This window comes from Phoenix dactylifera, chromosome 14, assembly GCF_009389715.1.
Source record: "Phoenix dactylifera cultivar Barhee BC4 chromosome 14, palm_55x_up_171113_PBpolish2nd_filt_p, whole genome shotgun sequence".
NCBI lineage: Eukaryota > Viridiplantae > Streptophyta > Magnoliopsida > Arecales > Arecaceae > Phoenix > Phoenix dactylifera.
In genome coordinates, this window is record NC_052405.1 from 9,398,625 (window position 1) to 9,417,187 (window position 18,563).

The following is an 18,563-nucleotide window of genomic DNA, read 5'->3' on the forward strand; positions in this document are numbered from 1 at the left end:
CAGACTTGATCTTGCTTTGTAAAGTAGAAAGTTGCAGCGTTTTATGAACATAGCACAAAGAGAAAGGCAAAGAAAGAACCTCGTCATGTAGAATAACCATTCTCTCATTAACATTCACTTACAAGACATACAAGAAGCATGTTGAATGAGATCCACCAAGTATCAATAGCTTACCGCCCCTCCTGAGCTTTTTGCTTGGTTATGTAACCTTGGCACCATTAATGGAGAATACTTCCAAGTCCTAATCAATTATGTTGGAAATCTTAGTCTATCGGATTTGGTTCGAAAACCCGCCAAATTAATTTGGAGCCTGTTCTGGTGTGCAGTTTGCTTTTTTTTTTTTATCTCATTTTTTAGACAATTAGGAGGGAGTTTTAGATGACAAATCTCAGCAATTTTATTAATTGAAGTGATTGATATCCACCAGAAGTTGCTAAGCTATTTAAAACAGATAGAAATCAGTTTAAACAATTATTTCTAGCTTGGGAAATTCAAAGCTTAGAACCTTACTGGCTTCCTTTTTTATCAAAAGAAAGAAAACTAGCTTCCTTTATCATTAATGAAAATTAGTGTATGATCCACACGATGTGCAAGATATACTTTTTTTTCTTTTTTTCAACTATTATGGAAAGAGTAGTGTAACAAATTATATTGAAGTCTTCAAGAGCCAAATTTCTATTACATATTACATATTTGCAAAGATTGGAATAAAAAGGAAAACATACGAACTTTTTAGTCTCCATAGTCGTAAATTACCTATAAGATAGAAAAAATGTGAGAAGATTGAATGGATCAGCAAATTGTGGTAGAAATGAAAACAATATCATCAAGTCCAAAAATCACTAGTTCAAATTAAAATCTGGCATAACAAAAGAAATACATCAATAACGTACCAATTTAAAAATCAATCTGAAGCAGAACCAAATGTAATCTTTCTTTAAAACAAACCAACAGCCAAAAAAGAAGAAGATAAGTGAAGTTCTAAATAATCATTAAATCAAACACAAACCTAAAAATGAATTCAATATGAGGTGCATTGAATTTGATGGGATGAACCAAGACTGAAATACTAAAAAGGAATAGCTCCTCAAATGTCAAGGTAATGGAGAAAGAAAAAGATACAATCTTCTGAACTCAATACAAGAAGGATGGAATTTACTATAGTGAACCAAGACCTGGATACTTGAAAAGGTGAAGGTGTAACTTCTCAAATTCTAAACCAAATAATTAGAATAATCAGGAATAAAATTATTAAAATCTTTTATTTATTATAATTGGCTGTTAAAGCCTTCTATCTCTTCTTAGCAAAAAAAAAAAAAAAGTCTTCTATCTCTCATAATTTATTACATGGTTATAAGCGGTGAGGGTTAAAAAAAAAAAAAAAAAAAATCCATGCGTGAATGGAACATGAGAAAGTCACCAACTTTAACATTGCTTCTTGAAAATTTGGTGGCCAGATTCTGCTGCTGTGAATAATACTAGTGAAATGATCAAAAACCCTGAGAACAAATGACAAAGTAGAGGCAGAAGCGTGCCAGTTGATTGAGATTAAGGTCCGCTTCTTTGCGAGAGCTCGGGACCTAACCGGTTTGACAGATATTTCTCTTCAATTGCCGGCTGGAAGCACCGCAATGGACTGTGCGAGTAAGCTTTTGACTAAATAAGTTTCTGAAAATTAGAGGAGATATATATCTCCATGCTTTTGGCATTGAATGAGGAGTATGTTCCAGAATCAACAGTTTTCAGAAATACAGATGAGATAGCAATTATTCCACCAATTAGTGGTGGCTAAATAGAATTACAGAAGTAGATCATTCATTTTGTTGTTGTACGAGAATCTTTTTGCAAATTATTGCTGATAAAAAGGTTGTGTTCTTTTTTTTTGCTGAATAAAAGGTTGTGTTCTTTACTTGAATATTATGATTATGTTATATTCGCATGGATAATGATCATTGGAAATTCACCTTTCATCCTTTTATTCTCATAGAAATTCCAATCTAATACCGCTGTTGGTTTCCAGTGCTGTACCATTTTTTATAAAAAAGCTGGCACACCCTACTGTATAAATTTTTAATACCTTGCTTTCTAATGTATTAAAGACTTTAATATACATGTGGATAAAATACTGGATAGTATGGTCCACTTTCTCGGTATCGGATTCTATATTGGTGTCATTAGTACAGTGTCGGTACGATACAGTATGAATTTTTTTTTGACATACGAAGTATTGGTATGCCACCTGTATCGAATATCAGTATTGAATCGCACAGTACGCTTCATGCTATTCGATTCAGACCGGTACGGCATACTTTGCTTGATAGTATTACTTTTATGTGATGCAAAGGCCGCAAAGCATACTGCATACATTTGGCATTGCAATTTTGATGAGAAGTTTGTAACCTAAATATAAGAAAGCACTTGCATCTCTTACCCTGCTTTAAATTAACTCACTACATTTTCCTATAACTAATGCAATTTAATTGGTCAACCCGGCAGAACGCATTCCTTGCCACTGCCTCACAACCTTTATATATATATATATATATATATATATATATATATATATATATATATATATATATATATATATATATATATATATATATATATTCTGATTTTAAATTTCCACCACTATCAGCATTGAAAACCAGATTTCCGTTATTACACCATTATATAGTTGGTACATCGAACTTATTGGTCATTATCATCTCTAGCTAACATGAACTAAGTCTGTCCACACAAGATGCAGTTAGTACCAGGACAGATTGCAGGAAAATGGACAAAATGTTGGTATGAAAGAAATTTTGAATTTTGTAAATAAATAAAGTTCATTAAAACAATAATAATAATAATAATAATATTATAATAATAATAATAATAACGGCATTATTTCCATTATAGCTGATTGTTATGTTGCTAGATAATACATTATAATCACCATTACCATTCCCCTTATTATACATTGGAAAGCTGTTATAATGTTATAATAACAACATTATAATGACCGTTATTCTAAACCTTGGCTTAGGATGGAGTAACAAGACTTTTGCAGCCAGAAGTGGGGGGTGCATTTAATCACTCATCAAGCAGAGGCTCGATATCCGCATGCTTTTCCCCCACCTGCATCTCGCTTACACAGTACTCCTCCTTAGTCAAAAAAAAAAAAAAGATTTGTCCATAATGGTTAATTTTCAATTTTGAAATAATAATAAACTGCCTTTTACCAAAAAGATAATAATGAACTGTCTTGAATAATAATTCTCCTGAAAAATCAGCCAAATTTTCCAGCAAAACTTGCATTGCTAGTTCTCCACATATTTCAGTCTGCAGCTAAGAGAGGAATGCTGCATTTCCCCATCTTCCATCTAAGCAGAGAGAGGACACCTACCAAGTTTAAGCCCATGCCATGCCTGAGACCCAATAAGTTAAGAAGAAATAGGAAGAAAGTTACATACCTCAACATTGCAATTGCTTCTCCTATTAATAGGCATCCATAACATAATATTGGAAGAGTTCCCTCGTCTTCTCATCTGCAGTATTGGTTCCAACCCAAATAGTCACCCAATAAATACGTCATACCGCTCGCCGTGTTCAGTCTTCATTGTAGCCCTTTGAAAATTGGGGACATGCTTCTTAGTAAATTTCTGAATCAAAGACACCAATGCTGACCATTACAGTTGACACACCCATCAATCACATCTATATCCCATGCAATGGCTTATCTCCGGAAAGAAATATTACACAATATGCATGCCAGTAGTGTTTAAAACATCACATTCATGGCTTCAACAGGAGGAAGGGGCCAATAGCCAGCATAGGAAGTAATTTCAACAGGTAACCAGGATATCTACAAAACATAAAAAGTTCTCAACAAAGTTTTTGCATGTCACTTTTTAATTCTATATATAAAGGATAGCTATCCATATTCCCAACATGGAGATGAAGCATATCTAGAGGGAAGGGGACAGAGAAGTACTGTCCACCAGCCACCTTTAGATTCCACCAGGATGGTATTAGCAGAAGAGCTCATCTCAAAGGCACCATAGACCATGCACTCACACCACCTGCTGGGAATGTTCTGATGATGGGCTCACGTCTCACCACCGAGAATGCATCATTGAGACGCGCAGCATGGACCTTTAACTGGGATGCCTTCTGCATAAGTTAATAACATCAGAAAAAGAATGCCTTAACCACAGCTGAAGAAGGATCAATCTTTCGTGCGGTGAACCATACATTCAGATATCCGTGGCTATGAATTTGAAAGAAACATTCAGTAAAGTATCATTTTCAGGTTAGATTTATGGTACTTGCATCATTGGGCAAAATCATTCCTCAGTCATCATAAATTTTCAGAAAAACTATGTGGTAGATCAACATGAGCCAACAAACAGTTGACAAATTAGTTAATTAGTAGCATCCAAGAATGCAAATCATCGAGGAGCAGCAGATTGCTGAGAGGAAAATTAGACTGAAACTGAAACCAATGCTTATAATAAATGCAGCAGTTAGCTGTTTAAGTCAGTATAGCTAAGGAATAACAAACATCAAGGAATTGCGCTCTAAATTTTAACTGCCTTCTATGATGCAGGCCATGTACAACAGTCGAAGGAATATAGATACCAAGAGTTGGATGGGTTGAATTGAACATTGCGTAGTAGCACTGAGAACCAAACATGCTACTAAATAGAAAGCAAAGCTTGGCTTCAAATTTTAAACAAAAGCCTAAGCAAAGTAATATCTAGGCAGGATCCAGAAAATCATATTGAACTTAACAACAACAATTCACGACAAGACAAAAAAGTCAGTCCATCCAAACTCATGAAATTTTCTTCTACTCGCCAAGTAATTTTGCACATCACAACAAGAAGATGCAACAAGATAACACAGCTGACATATAAGATGTTTTTAACAGTTCACATCTCAATCCCCAATTTATATTAAACGGAATGATCCAATTTGATGTTGATCTGAAGTGACAGCACCTAATTTCTCCTGATTCATTTCTATCATTTCAATCTTTAATAGCTCACGTGTTTAACTGTTTCTTGTTGGACCTAAGAATAAGAAAAGCTTCAAACTACCCATCAGGGTGCTCGACTTCATGATTAGAACCACACAATTCAATGAACTATCATCAGCATTAGCCTCACTCCCTAGCACTATCTGCACGCATGACATGCGGCAAAGCATCGCAAACTACTTATCTTGTTCGCCAATTGCCATGGTTTGGCCCTCCCCTCCCATCTGAGCGCTGGGCCCTGCTGTTTCGACAAAAGTAACGATCCCTCGAATAATACAACCAACCGCCACCAACACTCTGTGTAGTGATTTGTGCATAATTTTCTCCTTTTGCTGGTCAAAATGAAGACTGGAGTAGCAAGCTATACATGCTTGAAGGAAAATATCACATAATGTATTGTATTGCCCCCGCTTGGCTGCACCATCCTTTGCCCTTTCCTTCTCACGACCACATAGAATCATGTAAGGATCAATTAAGTATAAAAATTCAGACAACTTAAGGTGAACCCTTTTTTTTTACTTTTAAAACAATGATTTATGAAAACTGCAGTAGTTTCAGGTTTACTTACCTTCATGCATGGTCTTAAATCAAGTTCACTCTTTGATGAATCTCTGTTAGTGATGTCAAAGTCTTTGCCAAGAATCTCAAAGGTAGCTGAACGGCGGTTCCTCCCTCCTGCTTTGATTTAGAGGGGCATGCACTAAAATTAGCTGCTAATGGACTTTGATTGTGAAAGATTGATCATGTTATTCAGAATATTTTAATGGAGCTGCAGGAGGAGCTCTTGACAAAGGCAACCCCTGCTAGCGAGCATGGGGGAGGCTCTGAGGACCATCTGCTTCGAGGTGAGGACAGACTCTTGTCATGGGACCGCTTGTGTCAACTCATTTGGAGATGAGCAGCTTGCTATGGACATGGTTGGCCACAAGCTACTCTTGGAGGTAAACAAGTATGAATAGCCTCCCTATATATGATCCTGATTTCTGTTTTGTTTCTTTACATTACTTAGTTGTTCAGCTTCCGGCTAATTTCTTGATCCTTAGAGCTCACAATTGTTTAGCTAAATCGCTCCAATCACTCCAGGCAGCCATGTCCACAGCAAGCTAAGGCCCCATTTGGCAGAGTTGTTGATAGTAAAGCTTTCGAAAGTAGAGCTTTTTGAAGTAGCGCTTTTTGAAGTGGAGCTTTTATAAAAAGCTATTTGCTGTTTGATAACTACATTTCTAAAGTACTGTGGAACTTTAATATGTGTTTAGTAAATAAGCTGAGAAAGTACTTTTGGTATGACAAAATGACTATAAAGAACATTGCATAGTATTATACAACAGAGCATAATAAAATATAATATGTATTAATGCATAAATATATGATATAGTATAATATTACTGTAATGTAATATAATATTATTATAATATAGTAATATAATATTGTATACTATAACATAATAATATAACATAATTTCATATTATATAACATAACTTATCAATGTATTATGATATAATATAATATTATATTATATTTATAGTATAATACAATAATAAAGGTATAAAATATTATAATTATTATCATTATATATTATTTTTTTATTAATATAACATTTTTAGGAACTCCTGCAGGTTTTTGTAATATATATAAACATTTTTTGTAATTATAACATTTTATCATGGGTAATTTGGTCCAAAAAGAAAAATTTATAAATCAAAACAACTTTCCGACGCATGCTAAAAGTGTTTTTCCGAAAAAGCTTCATTTTGGAGCTTCTTCGAAGAAGCTGTTTTAGCTTTCTAGCAAAGCTACAACAACTTTTTGATTTTTTTACTAAACACTCCTATTCCATCCAAAAGTACTTTTGGAGGATCAGAGAGTATTTTCTGGCCCACCAAAAGCTCTGCCAAACAAGGTCTAAATCCTTAATTGTTCAGAAAGTTGTGAGAGTGAAAAGTAAGCCACAAACACTTTTTTGCCATGTATACTATTCAAAAGAAACCAAGGCAAAAAAGAAGAAAAATGGTTCAAAAATTATTAAGAGAACCGAGAGAAAAAAAATTATTAAGAGAACTCACTAGAGTCCGCTCTCCCCTACTAGTATTAAGGGGGGAGAGCAGACATTAAATATCATAGAGAGAGCAGAAACTATCACTTGCTGACAGGAACTGCTGGAAAACAAACAAAAAGCATGACAAACAAAGACTCAAACATTCAAAGATACATTTTGCTTAAACTCGGTAGAGCAGACAGGGAGATAAGGAGTAGAATTGATAGGGGACAGATCTTAGACAGAATACAAAGGTGTTTCGAATACCTTTCCATTACAATCGCAAGCAAAGAACACCAAGATCAAGGACACCATTTTCATGTCAGGATCAAAAACAACAATGCAAGAAAAAGCAACGCCCCTTAGATCCTCAAAAAGGCATTCCCCGAATTCGACTTTTGCAAGTATACTTGCTCTGAGGAGGTCCCCGAGCTACAAGACATGGGTGGACCATTGGAAAGTAGTGAGTAGTAACGGATAGTTTCTTATTCATGATAAATTAAATCAAAGTTTTTCTGCCCTCCAAAAGAAATAGAGGTGGGTGCACCACCAATAATTTCAAAGCGAGAACAAGAAAATTATCCAGAATTGTTGGATACACCTCTCAATGCATGAACCGAAACCTATTCCAATTGGATGAGTGATGCAACTGTCAGGCTATTACATATATTGGTATAAAAGAGACATCCAGACCATCCAGTAAGTTTGAAAGACATAGCTATTGATAAAAATGATGGATAGTTCTCTTCGATTTTCTCTATTTCCAAGAGACATTGGTACACTCTTTATTACTTCGCTATATGATTGGTGATTTAATACTTCACAGAGCTCCATTGAAGTCAAGAAGATAATACAGCTGACAAAAACGATACATGTCTAATATTTCATGCCCAATTTGCATTTTGCATTCAAAGGAATGATTCATTAAATATCATTGTGGCGACGTTGATCTGAGGTGACCGAACCTAATTTCTCCTGATACGTTTATAACATTTAGACATTTTGCTGAAAACTGCCTATGCACTAGTGCTAAACACATCTAAGCACGCACTAAAGCTAACAATGGATAGGACAGAAGATGGAGCACAGACGAAAACCAGTTAAGAAGCTGGCATACTGAAATATTGACTAGCATGAAGACAACCCATTGGATTAGTCAATTAACAGAATTCTCCCAAGTTGAATGGACAGATATTTTGTACCACATGACCAGAACTACAAATTCACAACCATTAACGTATAAAACTGTGACAGCATTAAGAGGCCTTTTAGAAATTTTTTACCATATTCACTCTCAGGAGGGTTCATGTTGAGTTAAAAATTTGAATCAAGTGGTGCATGCCCTTGCAATCATACAATTTAACAAAAGAAAATATATTAAAAATTTGAATCAAGTGGCGCACTTCTCAATTAAGGAAACCTCATCCATCCCTTTCTCTTTTTCTTTCACTCAATGGATTCAGCGAATAGTATTAAGCAAGTTGGCATGGTTTCCCTCTGTTTCTAGTCCACTCAACCAAACAAGAATCCTCAGTAAAGCACCTTTAATCTTAATTGCAAATAATTAACCATCTTAATAGGTTGGCTACTTCTTATTGACTTTTAAACTTTCTTTCATATGCGCAGTTCTAGGTTTATCCTACAAGCTGCTCCACTTAAAGAGGCCCTCAACAAAGTTCTTCCGCAGCTAATTCAGTAATTTTCTCTCCAAGTGACAGATTATTCTCAAATTTCAAGCAAACCATATTATTCTCCATCTTAATGCACATAATGCCATGCATATCCCTAGCTAATTATCTTATACCATTGTTAGTTTGTGAACGTATCTCTAACCTTCCCTTAGCAGAAGATTTTGTATATGTGACAAGATGTGGCACGTTTAACCATATTTATAAATATTGCATTATTTTAAAGAACATGAAATTCCATGGATTTTTATAATTAGATTCTCTGCTATTGCATTCACATAAAATCTTTAATACTCAAGGACACTACCACCTTTTCATATACATGCAGATAAATTCCATGCTTATTATATGCTCTGAATATAACTAGGCATATCAATTGATTTGAGCAGTTTGAGTTGTTGATCAGACTTGGTTTGAAGTTAATTGAACTAAGACTGAACTTGTTTCTCAGGCATAAATTTAATTTTGGGCGGAGCCTTAAAAAACCAGAGTTGACTAGGCATATCTCGATAAGACTTGAAATTGGGTACATAAAATATGTTTCACAGAGTGATGATGTGTAAAAGTTTGATTAATAGCCCAGTTAAAATATTATGTTTCATAGAGTGATAATTCATCCGATAGTATATTTAATGGGTTTTTCCTCTCAATTAATGATTCATGATCAGGCCTTTGAGGGGAATCAAAAGTTAAACCTTAATTCAACCTAATTTTGGCTTGATTTAAGGTTACGAAGCAATCAAAATAGACTCATGTTTGGCTTGATAATAAATTAGGATCAGTTATGCTAATCAATAACGAGCAACATCAGCTTGCTGATAAACTTCAGGCTTGCAATTAATTTCAAGCTGATCTTGATCAGATATAGGTTAAACCAAGTTGGCTCTATTATGCCCTTACCTATAAATTAGCCTCTTCATACATCATTTTGTTGCAGCTACTAAACATCATTAGCTCCCCCTGCCCCAGCTTCTCCACTCCCAATCAGTTCTTTTCATCTGGAGGCCAAAAAAAACCTTCCTCCTTTTTACTCCACCCTAATCTTAGAGATAGTGAGGCATAGTTCTTGTTAGACATATAATACTTCCCTTAAGGTGCTTCCCTTAATTGACTTTATCACTTTCATACGTATTTCCCTTTTAACCTGCTCTTGAGAATCTAAATGCTAATCTCTCCTTGCAATATATAGAATTCTAATTAAAAAAGAACTTCGTTTTGATATAAGACAAATTTTGTGAAAATCTAACTCAAGAATATCTAGTTCATAATGACAATACAATATGCATCAATATGCAATTTATGATTAGCCATGCATCTAGAAACAACAAAACTCGTACAACAGCTTTAGTCATGCTTCTGGACAATACCACAAGTAAAAGAGACAAGCTGTTCTTGTATTATTGTCGATAGGACAAAACACCTTTTGCATAAAGAGCACAGATGACAAGTGCATCAACATGTGCCTCGATGGGTCACCACCCACTCAACTTTATTAAGCAAGTGAAAAGCAGCTGATATCAACCGACCACCCTCATTCACATGCAATGCATGACTACCATATTTAATAAACTCAGAATTCAGGTATATGTTATGTTGCAAAGGAGAGGAAAAGAGAAAAAATATCTCAATCAATTACAACTACATACAACTACAAAATTTTATCTAACTGTCACCTCAAATTATCAAATTCAAGAAACCAAATTGCTATAAATTCCAAGCATGCATTATCCACAACAAGCAAAAAGTTTTATAAGTTAGAAAAGATATGAAACTTATTCAAAAATTATATGGATATGTTTTTTTCCCATTGTATACCTTTGCTATGACTTAATTACATCATACTTGTTTTTTCTTTCTTCTTTTTTATTCCGGGTGTGGGGTTAGAATTATCATGCTTGTTTTGAAAGTCATGGCTTTTTGATTTGGCTTAACCAATTCATAAACCATAATTACTTTACTATTCAATTTGTAATAAATATCATCAAAGTAGTCAATTTGTCTACTTTCTTTGGTCTAAAAAATGCGTTAATCAAGACACCGTAAGATCAAAACAAGGACGAACAAAAACCTCACCTTGTCATCAAAAGCGATCTTAAGCTGAATTCTTTGGCTCTTGTGCTTCATCTTGTACAATTTCCTCCCAAGCATAACAAGCCCCAATATTGCAGCAGCTATGGAGATTGACCAAACCGGCCTCATCTTTAAAACGTAAAATTTAATGAACTCCAGCGTCATCTTCCACCAAACCACTCCCCTCTTCTTTCTTTCACTATTAGATACACTCTCCAACGAACCAGAGCCATCTCCCATCTTCACCAATTCCCCAGATTCTTCCGCCCCATGCTCCTCCAGCCCCGTCTGATTTTCCTCACTCTCCCTACTTCTTCCAAAATCCGAACTTTTTTCACTGTCATAATCACTAGAGTCCTGATACCCGGTCTTGATTCCTTCAACACCGAATTCCATAACCGAATCCCCTCTGTTACCAAGCTCCTCCCTTTCGCTATCAGCCGGCGAACTCCGGCAATCCGACGACCTATCAGACCAAAAACCGCCGGAATTCCTCACCGGAAACCCACTTCCTCTAAATTCCACCCTCCCCCTTGACCGCTCCAAGTCCCTGGGATCCGAATCGGGATCGACCCAACTAGGGTTATCGGAATCGACGCCGCCCCCTTCGCTCTCTTCCTCCGAGGACGCCCTCTCAGTACGGCGCTTCTCGGAGTCAAGGGCAAAGTAATCCGACTTGATGGCGCCTCCATAGGAGTCGCCCTCGCCATCGAGGCCCTCGAAGACCTTGGGATCGTCGGCGGAGTGGGGACTCAGCAATTCCCAGTCTTGGAGGTCGGCGGCCTCTTCCATGGCGGCCGGAGACCTCGAAGGTCGAAGGATGAGACAGATAAGTTATTCGGGGATTTATTCTTTGGGGTACCTTCGTCCTAAGGGGAAGTAGATTCTTAGAGCGAAGCGAGCAGGGCGAAGCGAAGAATGGAAGAGAGTGGCAATAAAAGGAGAATAAAAGGGGAGAGTGGGACAAGCAGGGAACGACAGGTGTCCAGGGATGGAGGAGGAGGTGGAGGAGAGACCTTTTTAATGCTTTTTATTTAATTTTTTATTTAAATTTTTTTTTATAAATACCCTTCTAAATACCAAATTTTGTATAAATATTCTTCTAAAATTAATATATATATATATATATATCCACATAAAATATTTGTTTTGCTATTCTATCCTTTTTATATTTTTGTTTTTACATATGTACCAACCATATCTAATGTCGTTAAAAAAAAACAATGGTTTCAAATTAAAATGACAAAAATAAAGAAGGATATACATACAAATAGTAATTTTAAGAGGGTATTCATGCAATTTTGCATATTTAGAAAAGTACACATGCAAAAAAAACCCTTTTTGAAATTTTGGAATGGTACTGCCAATACCGAACCTAACCAACTTATCCATACCTTCAGGTATGGGATTGAGCAAGATTAGATTCAAATAGAGATGGCAATCAAATCGAATCGGATAAGATGCGGATTGGATTGATTAAATGATAGATCAAAAATTTATCAATTTGAACCCAATCTATTAATTAAATAGATTACAACTTCAGATTCAAATCTGATTATTTTAGTAAATAGATAATCTAGCTCGATCTACAGTAGGTTAAAATAAGTTAACCAGTTAAGCATTGCGACCTCTAGATTCAAAGTTAGGCATGATTTTTAGATCTTCACTCCGTTTGCATGATTATAGATTTGGATTTGTGTTTTGCACATGGTTTTTTCGAATTTGGAGGCTTGTATTTAGATGTCATTCAAGTAATGAGTTGTCTTGATATCTTATACCTGATTGTTTTTTGTGGACACAGCATGATAGCATTCCACATGCATGAATGCAGACATGCACATCCTTTTTGGCTGCTTGCTCTTATCAATAGCTATCGTCCACTAGCTTATGGACCGACAACGGCGATCACACGAAATAATGACACACAAGTTGATTAAAACCAGCTATAAAAGATAGATTTCATTTGTACTCATATGTGTGTCCAATCAGACCAAACTCTCTCATTTTTTCCACCTTCCACTCGTTGATCCAGAGATTTTAAATTTTGCCTCAACCTCCATGCTATCTTGGCCTCTTTCGTGGTATGCCCTTACCCTCCCTCTATACTCTTCCACGTTGATAACTCTGTCAAACTATATTAAAGCCTGAATTATTTTCACTCATTATTAAAGATGGAGAAAATAAATAAAAATTGAGCAAATAGATAAAAGTTGCACATAAAGATAGTTAGCAACCATGCAAGCATGGTGTTCTCGTCATTTCTATCCATATTAATTTTGGATTTAACATGGTGTCAAGATATTTTGACAAATATCTTTTTAAAAAATATAATTGCAAGATTTTTTTTTTTTGAAAATAAGCAGGGTTCTAACACCACACACTACTATGTACTTACACCCCGTCTTCCCGTGGACCAAAACTCAGATCCTTGACGACGACTTTCAGAGTCAAATTTGTATCATCCGAGAGTTTTAACGTCTCATGTGAAACTTAGAACATTTCTAATTGGAAGCATTAATAGAAAAGGTGCCATTTGGTGGCCTAAAGCCTTGATGGCACACCATCTATAGTTAATTAAAAAGGCAATTTTTATAGCTTTAAGCTGTCTTTCATCAAAAATAAAAACGTCAAAACTTTAGCTTTCATCATGCTGGCACTCTATAAATGATGTGTGATGGAAGAGATATTTAGGACCACACATCTTCCCTAAACCTGAATCAAATGGGTTGGAGCGGGCCGGGTCGTAGAATTGGAAATCCAAAATTATTCAAAATTCAAATGGGTTGGATCAGGTTGAGTCTTAAATTTCAGTAAACCCAGATATGATCCAGAAAATGGAATGGATCCAATTTTAGAAGCCGACCCAGCCCCACAGACCCTCCAGAATAGATTAGGTCGGGTCTAAACGGAATGGGTTGGGTTATGTCACGGGTCAAACCGACCCATTTGCAGCCTTAACAACACATCTTTCCTAAGCCTAAATCATGAGTGTGGTCATGAGTGTCACTTTAGAGCTTTTAGTTTGAAATAATTGTTCAACCAACATCTTAGGCCATTATTTTTAAAAAATATTTTAGATCTTTCCCAAACCTTTATCCAATTGCTGTGGAAACGAAGGCTTGTCCTACGACTGACCTGATCCATGGCCTCATATTAATCTTCTCCCTCCTCCACTCTTAAAACTGAAATAATTATAAAAATTAATTATATTCCCATATTTATATGAAATTTTATCAAGCCAATTCAAGTAGCTAGAATTATGTTTGGAACTTCTTTAATTTCCAAACTTAGAGATGACTCATGAAACACAGAAATGAACCATCAAGATGGCATGATCATGTGAAGGGTGATCAACTTCAGTTTTCAGCGAATGTTTTAGGGTATATGTGAAGAATAAAAAACTCTTAAATTAATGATCTGCTTCCTGGAAGGAGATGAGGGGGGGAGGGGGGGGGGGAGAGAGAGAGAGAGGGAGGGAATTTAAGTTTAAAAATAAGATTGAAGTTTAATAAATTTCCAATCAAAAAAGTTTAATCAATCTAAGTTTACAAGTATTAGTCCCTCACACTCTTCTGAAAACCTAAGTTCCAGAATCTTTTTGCTAGCTACTGTAACAATCATCTCACTGTCCCAAAATTTTGATCCAATATCTGGTTCACTAGTTCTACTTTTCAAAGAGTTCGTTCTTCCATTGGTACATGTACCACAACATTTTCTTCTTTCAGAATATACAAAGATGAAACGCATCCACTGCAGTGTCTCCTTTGACCATTTTCTCCATATCATTTGCTCCTTCTCTTTCTCCAACGACAGAAGCTCTTTTTGAAGCTTTTTCTTCTTCCTTTTTTGCGAGCAATATGAAGTTTTCTAAGCTATAATAAGTTCTCTAACCACCTAACTGTACAAATCTTTGAAGATCCACCACCATGACCGTAGTGTCATCCCTATTGCCCCTACTGCAAGAGATGTCCACAAGATCTTTACAAGACTTCAAGGAGTTCTTACACCTTGTAACGACATCCACTGCCTCTTGTTCAGTTACCTAATCAATCCAAGTTCACCGAATTAGATATATTCATATACATTATCAAATCACTAATTAATAGCAGGCAAAAGTTAAACATACCTTGTCCCACAACCCATCGGAGGCCATTATTAGAAACTCGCAATCTGGAGTTAATCTGAGCTTATTGGTCTCGGGCTCGGAGATTATCCATTCCTTCATATTCGCATCTCCAATTGCTCTAGAGACAGCAAGTGAGTCCATAACTCTCCATACTCCATTACGACAACTCACATATCCCCCCTGCCATGAATTTAGACCGACAAAAATTAGATTGATCAAGCTAACAAAGTGATACCTTAAAATGACACCTTGTGTCATTACAGCGCGCATAACATCACTCTCTTGATTACAATGCAGACGTCAGAAAAGGAACTTACAGAGCTCTCAATTCGAATGCGCTCGTCTTCTCTTCCAGCACGATGGTCCCTTGTGAGGCCTTGTGCGACTCCTTGTTTACACATAACCACTCTGCAGTCACCAACATTGGCTACATGCAACTCTCCTTCCTTAATGAATGCAGTAGCTGCACATGCTCCACTGCTCACACCCTATCAAAGAAAATATCTATCAGATTATGTAATTTTCTCAGAAAGAATGTCATGCAGTTATATGAGCAGTTGCTGATTTGTAGTGAGATATAAATGTGATCATGCCCATGGCATCAATTCCTTGGAAGTAAATCTTCAAGCAAGGCCATCATGTATCATTGTTCACTATTTATGTTTGTAGAAGAAATTCTAGGAGCAGATACGTTAAAGAGTAATTCAGAATACTAAGAAGTTGAAAGATCAAATGGTCTTCTCATTTCATTTCTCGATGCAACATGTGGTGGATCAACCACTACATTGTTTTAAGCAATAAAGTGAAAGACCAGAAAGTCAAGATTGTTTGTTTTTCTTTGAACATTGCTATTTCATGAACTATGAGGCCTACCATTGATGACTAGATCAATTCCTTGGAAGTAAATCTTGAAGCAAGGCCATCATGTATCATTGTTCACTATTTATTTTTGCAGAAGGCATTCTAGGAGCAGATACTTTAAAGAGTAATTCAGAATATTAAGAAGTTGAAAGATCAAATGGTCTTCTCATTTCATTTCTCGATGCACCATGTGGTGGATCAACCAGTACTTTGTTTTAAGAAATAAAGTGGAAGACCACATGGTCAAGATTGTTTGTTCTTCTTTAAACATTGCTATTTCATGAACTATATATGAGGCCTACCATTGATAACTAGATCAAGTTGGCACATGAAAGTAATGTTTAACATCACAATAAAATTAAACATTCGTCTTTGGAATTCAACTCAAGCTCTCAACTTAAGAGAAAAAAAATGAAGACTTAGGACGTGCTTTGGTGTTGGCAGATGGGCACTATACCTGACTAAGAAATTCCTTGTCTGTGGCCAAATAGCCTGATCTAATTGCTAGTTCTAGTTGGTTTTCTTCCTTGTCTAGCTCATCAAGTGCTGCTATAATATTCTTTCCCAATTTCTTGGAGACGAAGTCCACAGCTGCGCGCCCCCCATGCCCATCAAACACTCCAAAAAAGGCCTGGAAAAGATCCAACCAAAAGAGTAAGTTGCGTGATTATAGTGCAATTGATTCTTATATTCTGCATATATTTCATTAGAATTAGTTAATGATAAATGACTGTTCTGATATAGGTGACCTATGTGGGCTACTATATATTATATAGATAGTTAAACTTTGTTTCTCTTTAATTTCACTGTATAATAGATAACTTGAGTATCTGAGTTTTTATGGGCATACGCAAGGCTTGATAATTTGACATTGTGTTACAAGGTACCAATTAATAAAAGACTACAAGTCTACAAGGCCTGCAAGGAGGTAAAGTCAAGACGAGAACTCACGAAATATTGATGCTTCCAAAACCATCAAACTCATGCTGATATGTTTTTTTTTTTTTTTTTTCGGTACAACAGCTGCTCATACCATCATAGCATAAGTGCAGCAAGCAGAATCAGTCTTATATGTTTCTTTTTAAGAGAGATAAACTATGCACAAATAGTCGAAACTCTAACATTAACAAATAGTATAGGTATTATGGCATCATAGTGTTTAGTATAATCACAAATGAAATACCTTAGAAAATGAAAGATTTTATGAGGTTTAAAAATTAGTAAATTTTGGAAAAATCAGTAGACTCCTGCATGGCAAAATCTGAAGGCATCTGAAAGGCAACTTAAGAACATCTAGAGCAATTTTAAATCCTAGTATTATATCTTACTCGTGGGAGTGCTTACACTCCTTCCGAGTTCTCGGGGTAAAAAAAAAAATTTACTTTTTTAACTGTGTCCTAATATATCTTTTGAAAAGAAATGGCATTCTAATAGCTTTACGTTATTTAAAAAAAGACAGAAGGGAAGAAAACAAAACACCCACGGGTTTACCTGTTTTGAGTCTCCATGAACGTTGGTTATAACCCCATAGCCATCTTCCATCACATGTCTCTGCCCTCTTCTACTAACCAAACAAAATCCACTTCCCTCGACCTCCAATTCTTTCTCAGCTGCATTCTTTTTCTTAGATGCCTCAGCAAACTCCGAGCTCACGCAAGTTTCAGGTATCACCAACTTTGCCGGTCTCTTTCTCGTCCTACGTGGTGCCTTCTCTTCATGCACCTTGCTTGGTGACAAGGCATCCAGTTCTGAAATCTTCACCATAGATTGGCCTTCTTCTCTACCCTCAAAATTCTCATGCTTGCGGCCTTCAATATGCATCAATATGGAAACCTTCGAATCAAAATCTCGGGGAGTAGAAAGTGAAACCTGTTCCCCGTTGAAACTTCCAGCCTTCAAAGTCGGCTCCTTCTTCTCCAATGCTAAATTCTGCTGCAGGCATCCTTTTGGCGCATAAACTGAGCTCTTTGATCCTGAAACAACCAATTGTTCGACTAGCACATCCTCCTCGGGGTGCAGCTTACGATCTGAAGCCTCCTTCAACCGCTTACTCGCGAGAGCATGCGGCTCCCTGAGCCGCTTCCAGGAGAGAGCAGGATGAGGAGGTGAAGGAGGAGGAGGAGAGGCATGCGTAGGAGAATTGGTGCAAAGAGCCATGGAGACGGCCTTTCTAACCACGTGGAATATATGTACAAGAAAGTAAATGAATAACAAGAACTCGACAGGATCTACCATGTCTGATGGCCTTCTTCCTCCTTTGCTTTCTCCTTTAGCTTCAGGTTCTTCAAGACACCTTGGGGGAGATTTTGTGGAATGGGATTTTCCAGCTTCTATCCTTGGGATGAAGATCAAAGACTCGTTTTCTATTCGAGGACGAGTCTTTTGGTCAGACAAGGAGAGGGGGGATGCTTTATAGAGGGTGGGGAAGGCGTGAAGGAGTGATTTGGGTATGGTGGTTGACTAGTCGACGAGATCCCAGAATTATACAGTTCGTAAGTCTTATTGGAAAGCAATGATAAAAGAGAGGGTGGAAGGCTTCAATGCTAAGGAAATGGTCGGCAAGGCAAGAGGACGTGGGATTGTGGGAACCGGTCGCGACTCGCGTGAGGGGAACTGCAAGTGATCGGCGATTATTTGCCCCAGGAGAGGGGCATATAACGTTAGAGCTAAGGAGTACAAGCCGGACTGGGTTATTGTATAATTTTGCGAATCGGTCATTTTGATGTGATACAAATGCTGTCGTCTTCTCCGGTTGCCGAC

At 36.6% G+C, this 18,563-nt stretch overlaps 2 protein-coding genes across 3 annotated transcripts; both read right to left on the reverse strand.

Annotated features, from left to right (window-relative positions):
- Positions 1 to 3,677: 3,677 nt before the first annotated feature.
- Positions 3,678 to 11,787, reverse strand: LOC103696025. 2 transcript variants are annotated; one of them, XM_026800753.2, is made up of 3 exons: positions 10,820 to 11,787; positions 5,592 to 5,698; positions 4,808 to 5,460 (listed from the first exon to the last, which is right to left on the reverse strand). In XM_026800753.2, the coding sequence occupies exons 1-2, from the start codon at positions 11,606 to 11,608 to the stop codon at positions 5,606 to 5,608; spliced, it is 882 nt and encodes a 293-aa protein (XP_026656554.1). In that variant the 5' UTR covers positions 11,609 to 11,787; the 3' UTR covers positions 4,808 to 5,460; positions 5,592 to 5,605. The 2 variants fall into 2 exon arrangements, with proteins under 2 accessions (XP_008775735.1, XP_026656554.1); XM_008777513.4 differs by lacking the exons at positions 4,808 to 5,460; positions 5,592 to 5,698 and adding an exon at positions 3,678 to 4,155 and having other exon boundaries at positions 10,820 to 11,753.
- A 2,814-nt stretch (positions 11,788 to 14,601) lies between these two features.
- LOC103696026 (probable protein phosphatase 2C 74) lies at positions 14,602 to 18,194 on the reverse strand. Its single transcript, XM_008777514.4, has 5 exons — positions 17,295 to 18,194; positions 16,261 to 16,434; positions 15,260 to 15,430; positions 14,943 to 15,122; positions 14,602 to 14,858 (listed from the first exon to the last, which is right to left on the reverse strand). The coding sequence occupies exons 1-5, from the start codon at positions 18,036 to 18,038 to the stop codon at positions 14,703 to 14,705; spliced, it is 1,425 nt and encodes a 474-aa protein (XP_008775736.2). The 5' UTR covers positions 18,039 to 18,194; the 3' UTR covers positions 14,602 to 14,702.
- Between the last annotated feature and the right edge of the window lie 369 nt (positions 18,195 to 18,563).

Excerpts from the sequence above, each read along its gene's own strand:
- LOC103696025 (XM_008777513.4), bottom strand. The coding sequence starts at position 11,608 with ATGGAAGAGGCCGCCGACCTCCAAGACTGGGAATTGCTGAGTCCCCAC. Across the intron at positions 4,156-10,819 it reads AGATCGCTTTTGATGACAAG|AAGGCATCCCAGTTAAAGGT; the intron begins GTGAGGTTTTTG and ends TAACTTATGCAG.
- LOC103696026 (XM_008777514.4), bottom strand. The coding sequence starts at position 18,038 with ATGGTAGATCCTGTCGAGTTCTTGTTATTCATTTACTTTCTTGTACAT. Across the intron at positions 15,431-16,260 it reads ACAAGGAATTTCTTAGTCAG|GGTGTGAGCAGTGGAGCATG; the intron begins GTATAGTGCCCA and ends TTTCTTTGATAG. Across the intron at positions 15,123-15,259 it reads GCATTCGAATTGAGAGCTCT|GGGGGATATGTGAGTTGTCG; the intron begins GTAAGTTCCTTT and ends AATTCATGGCAG.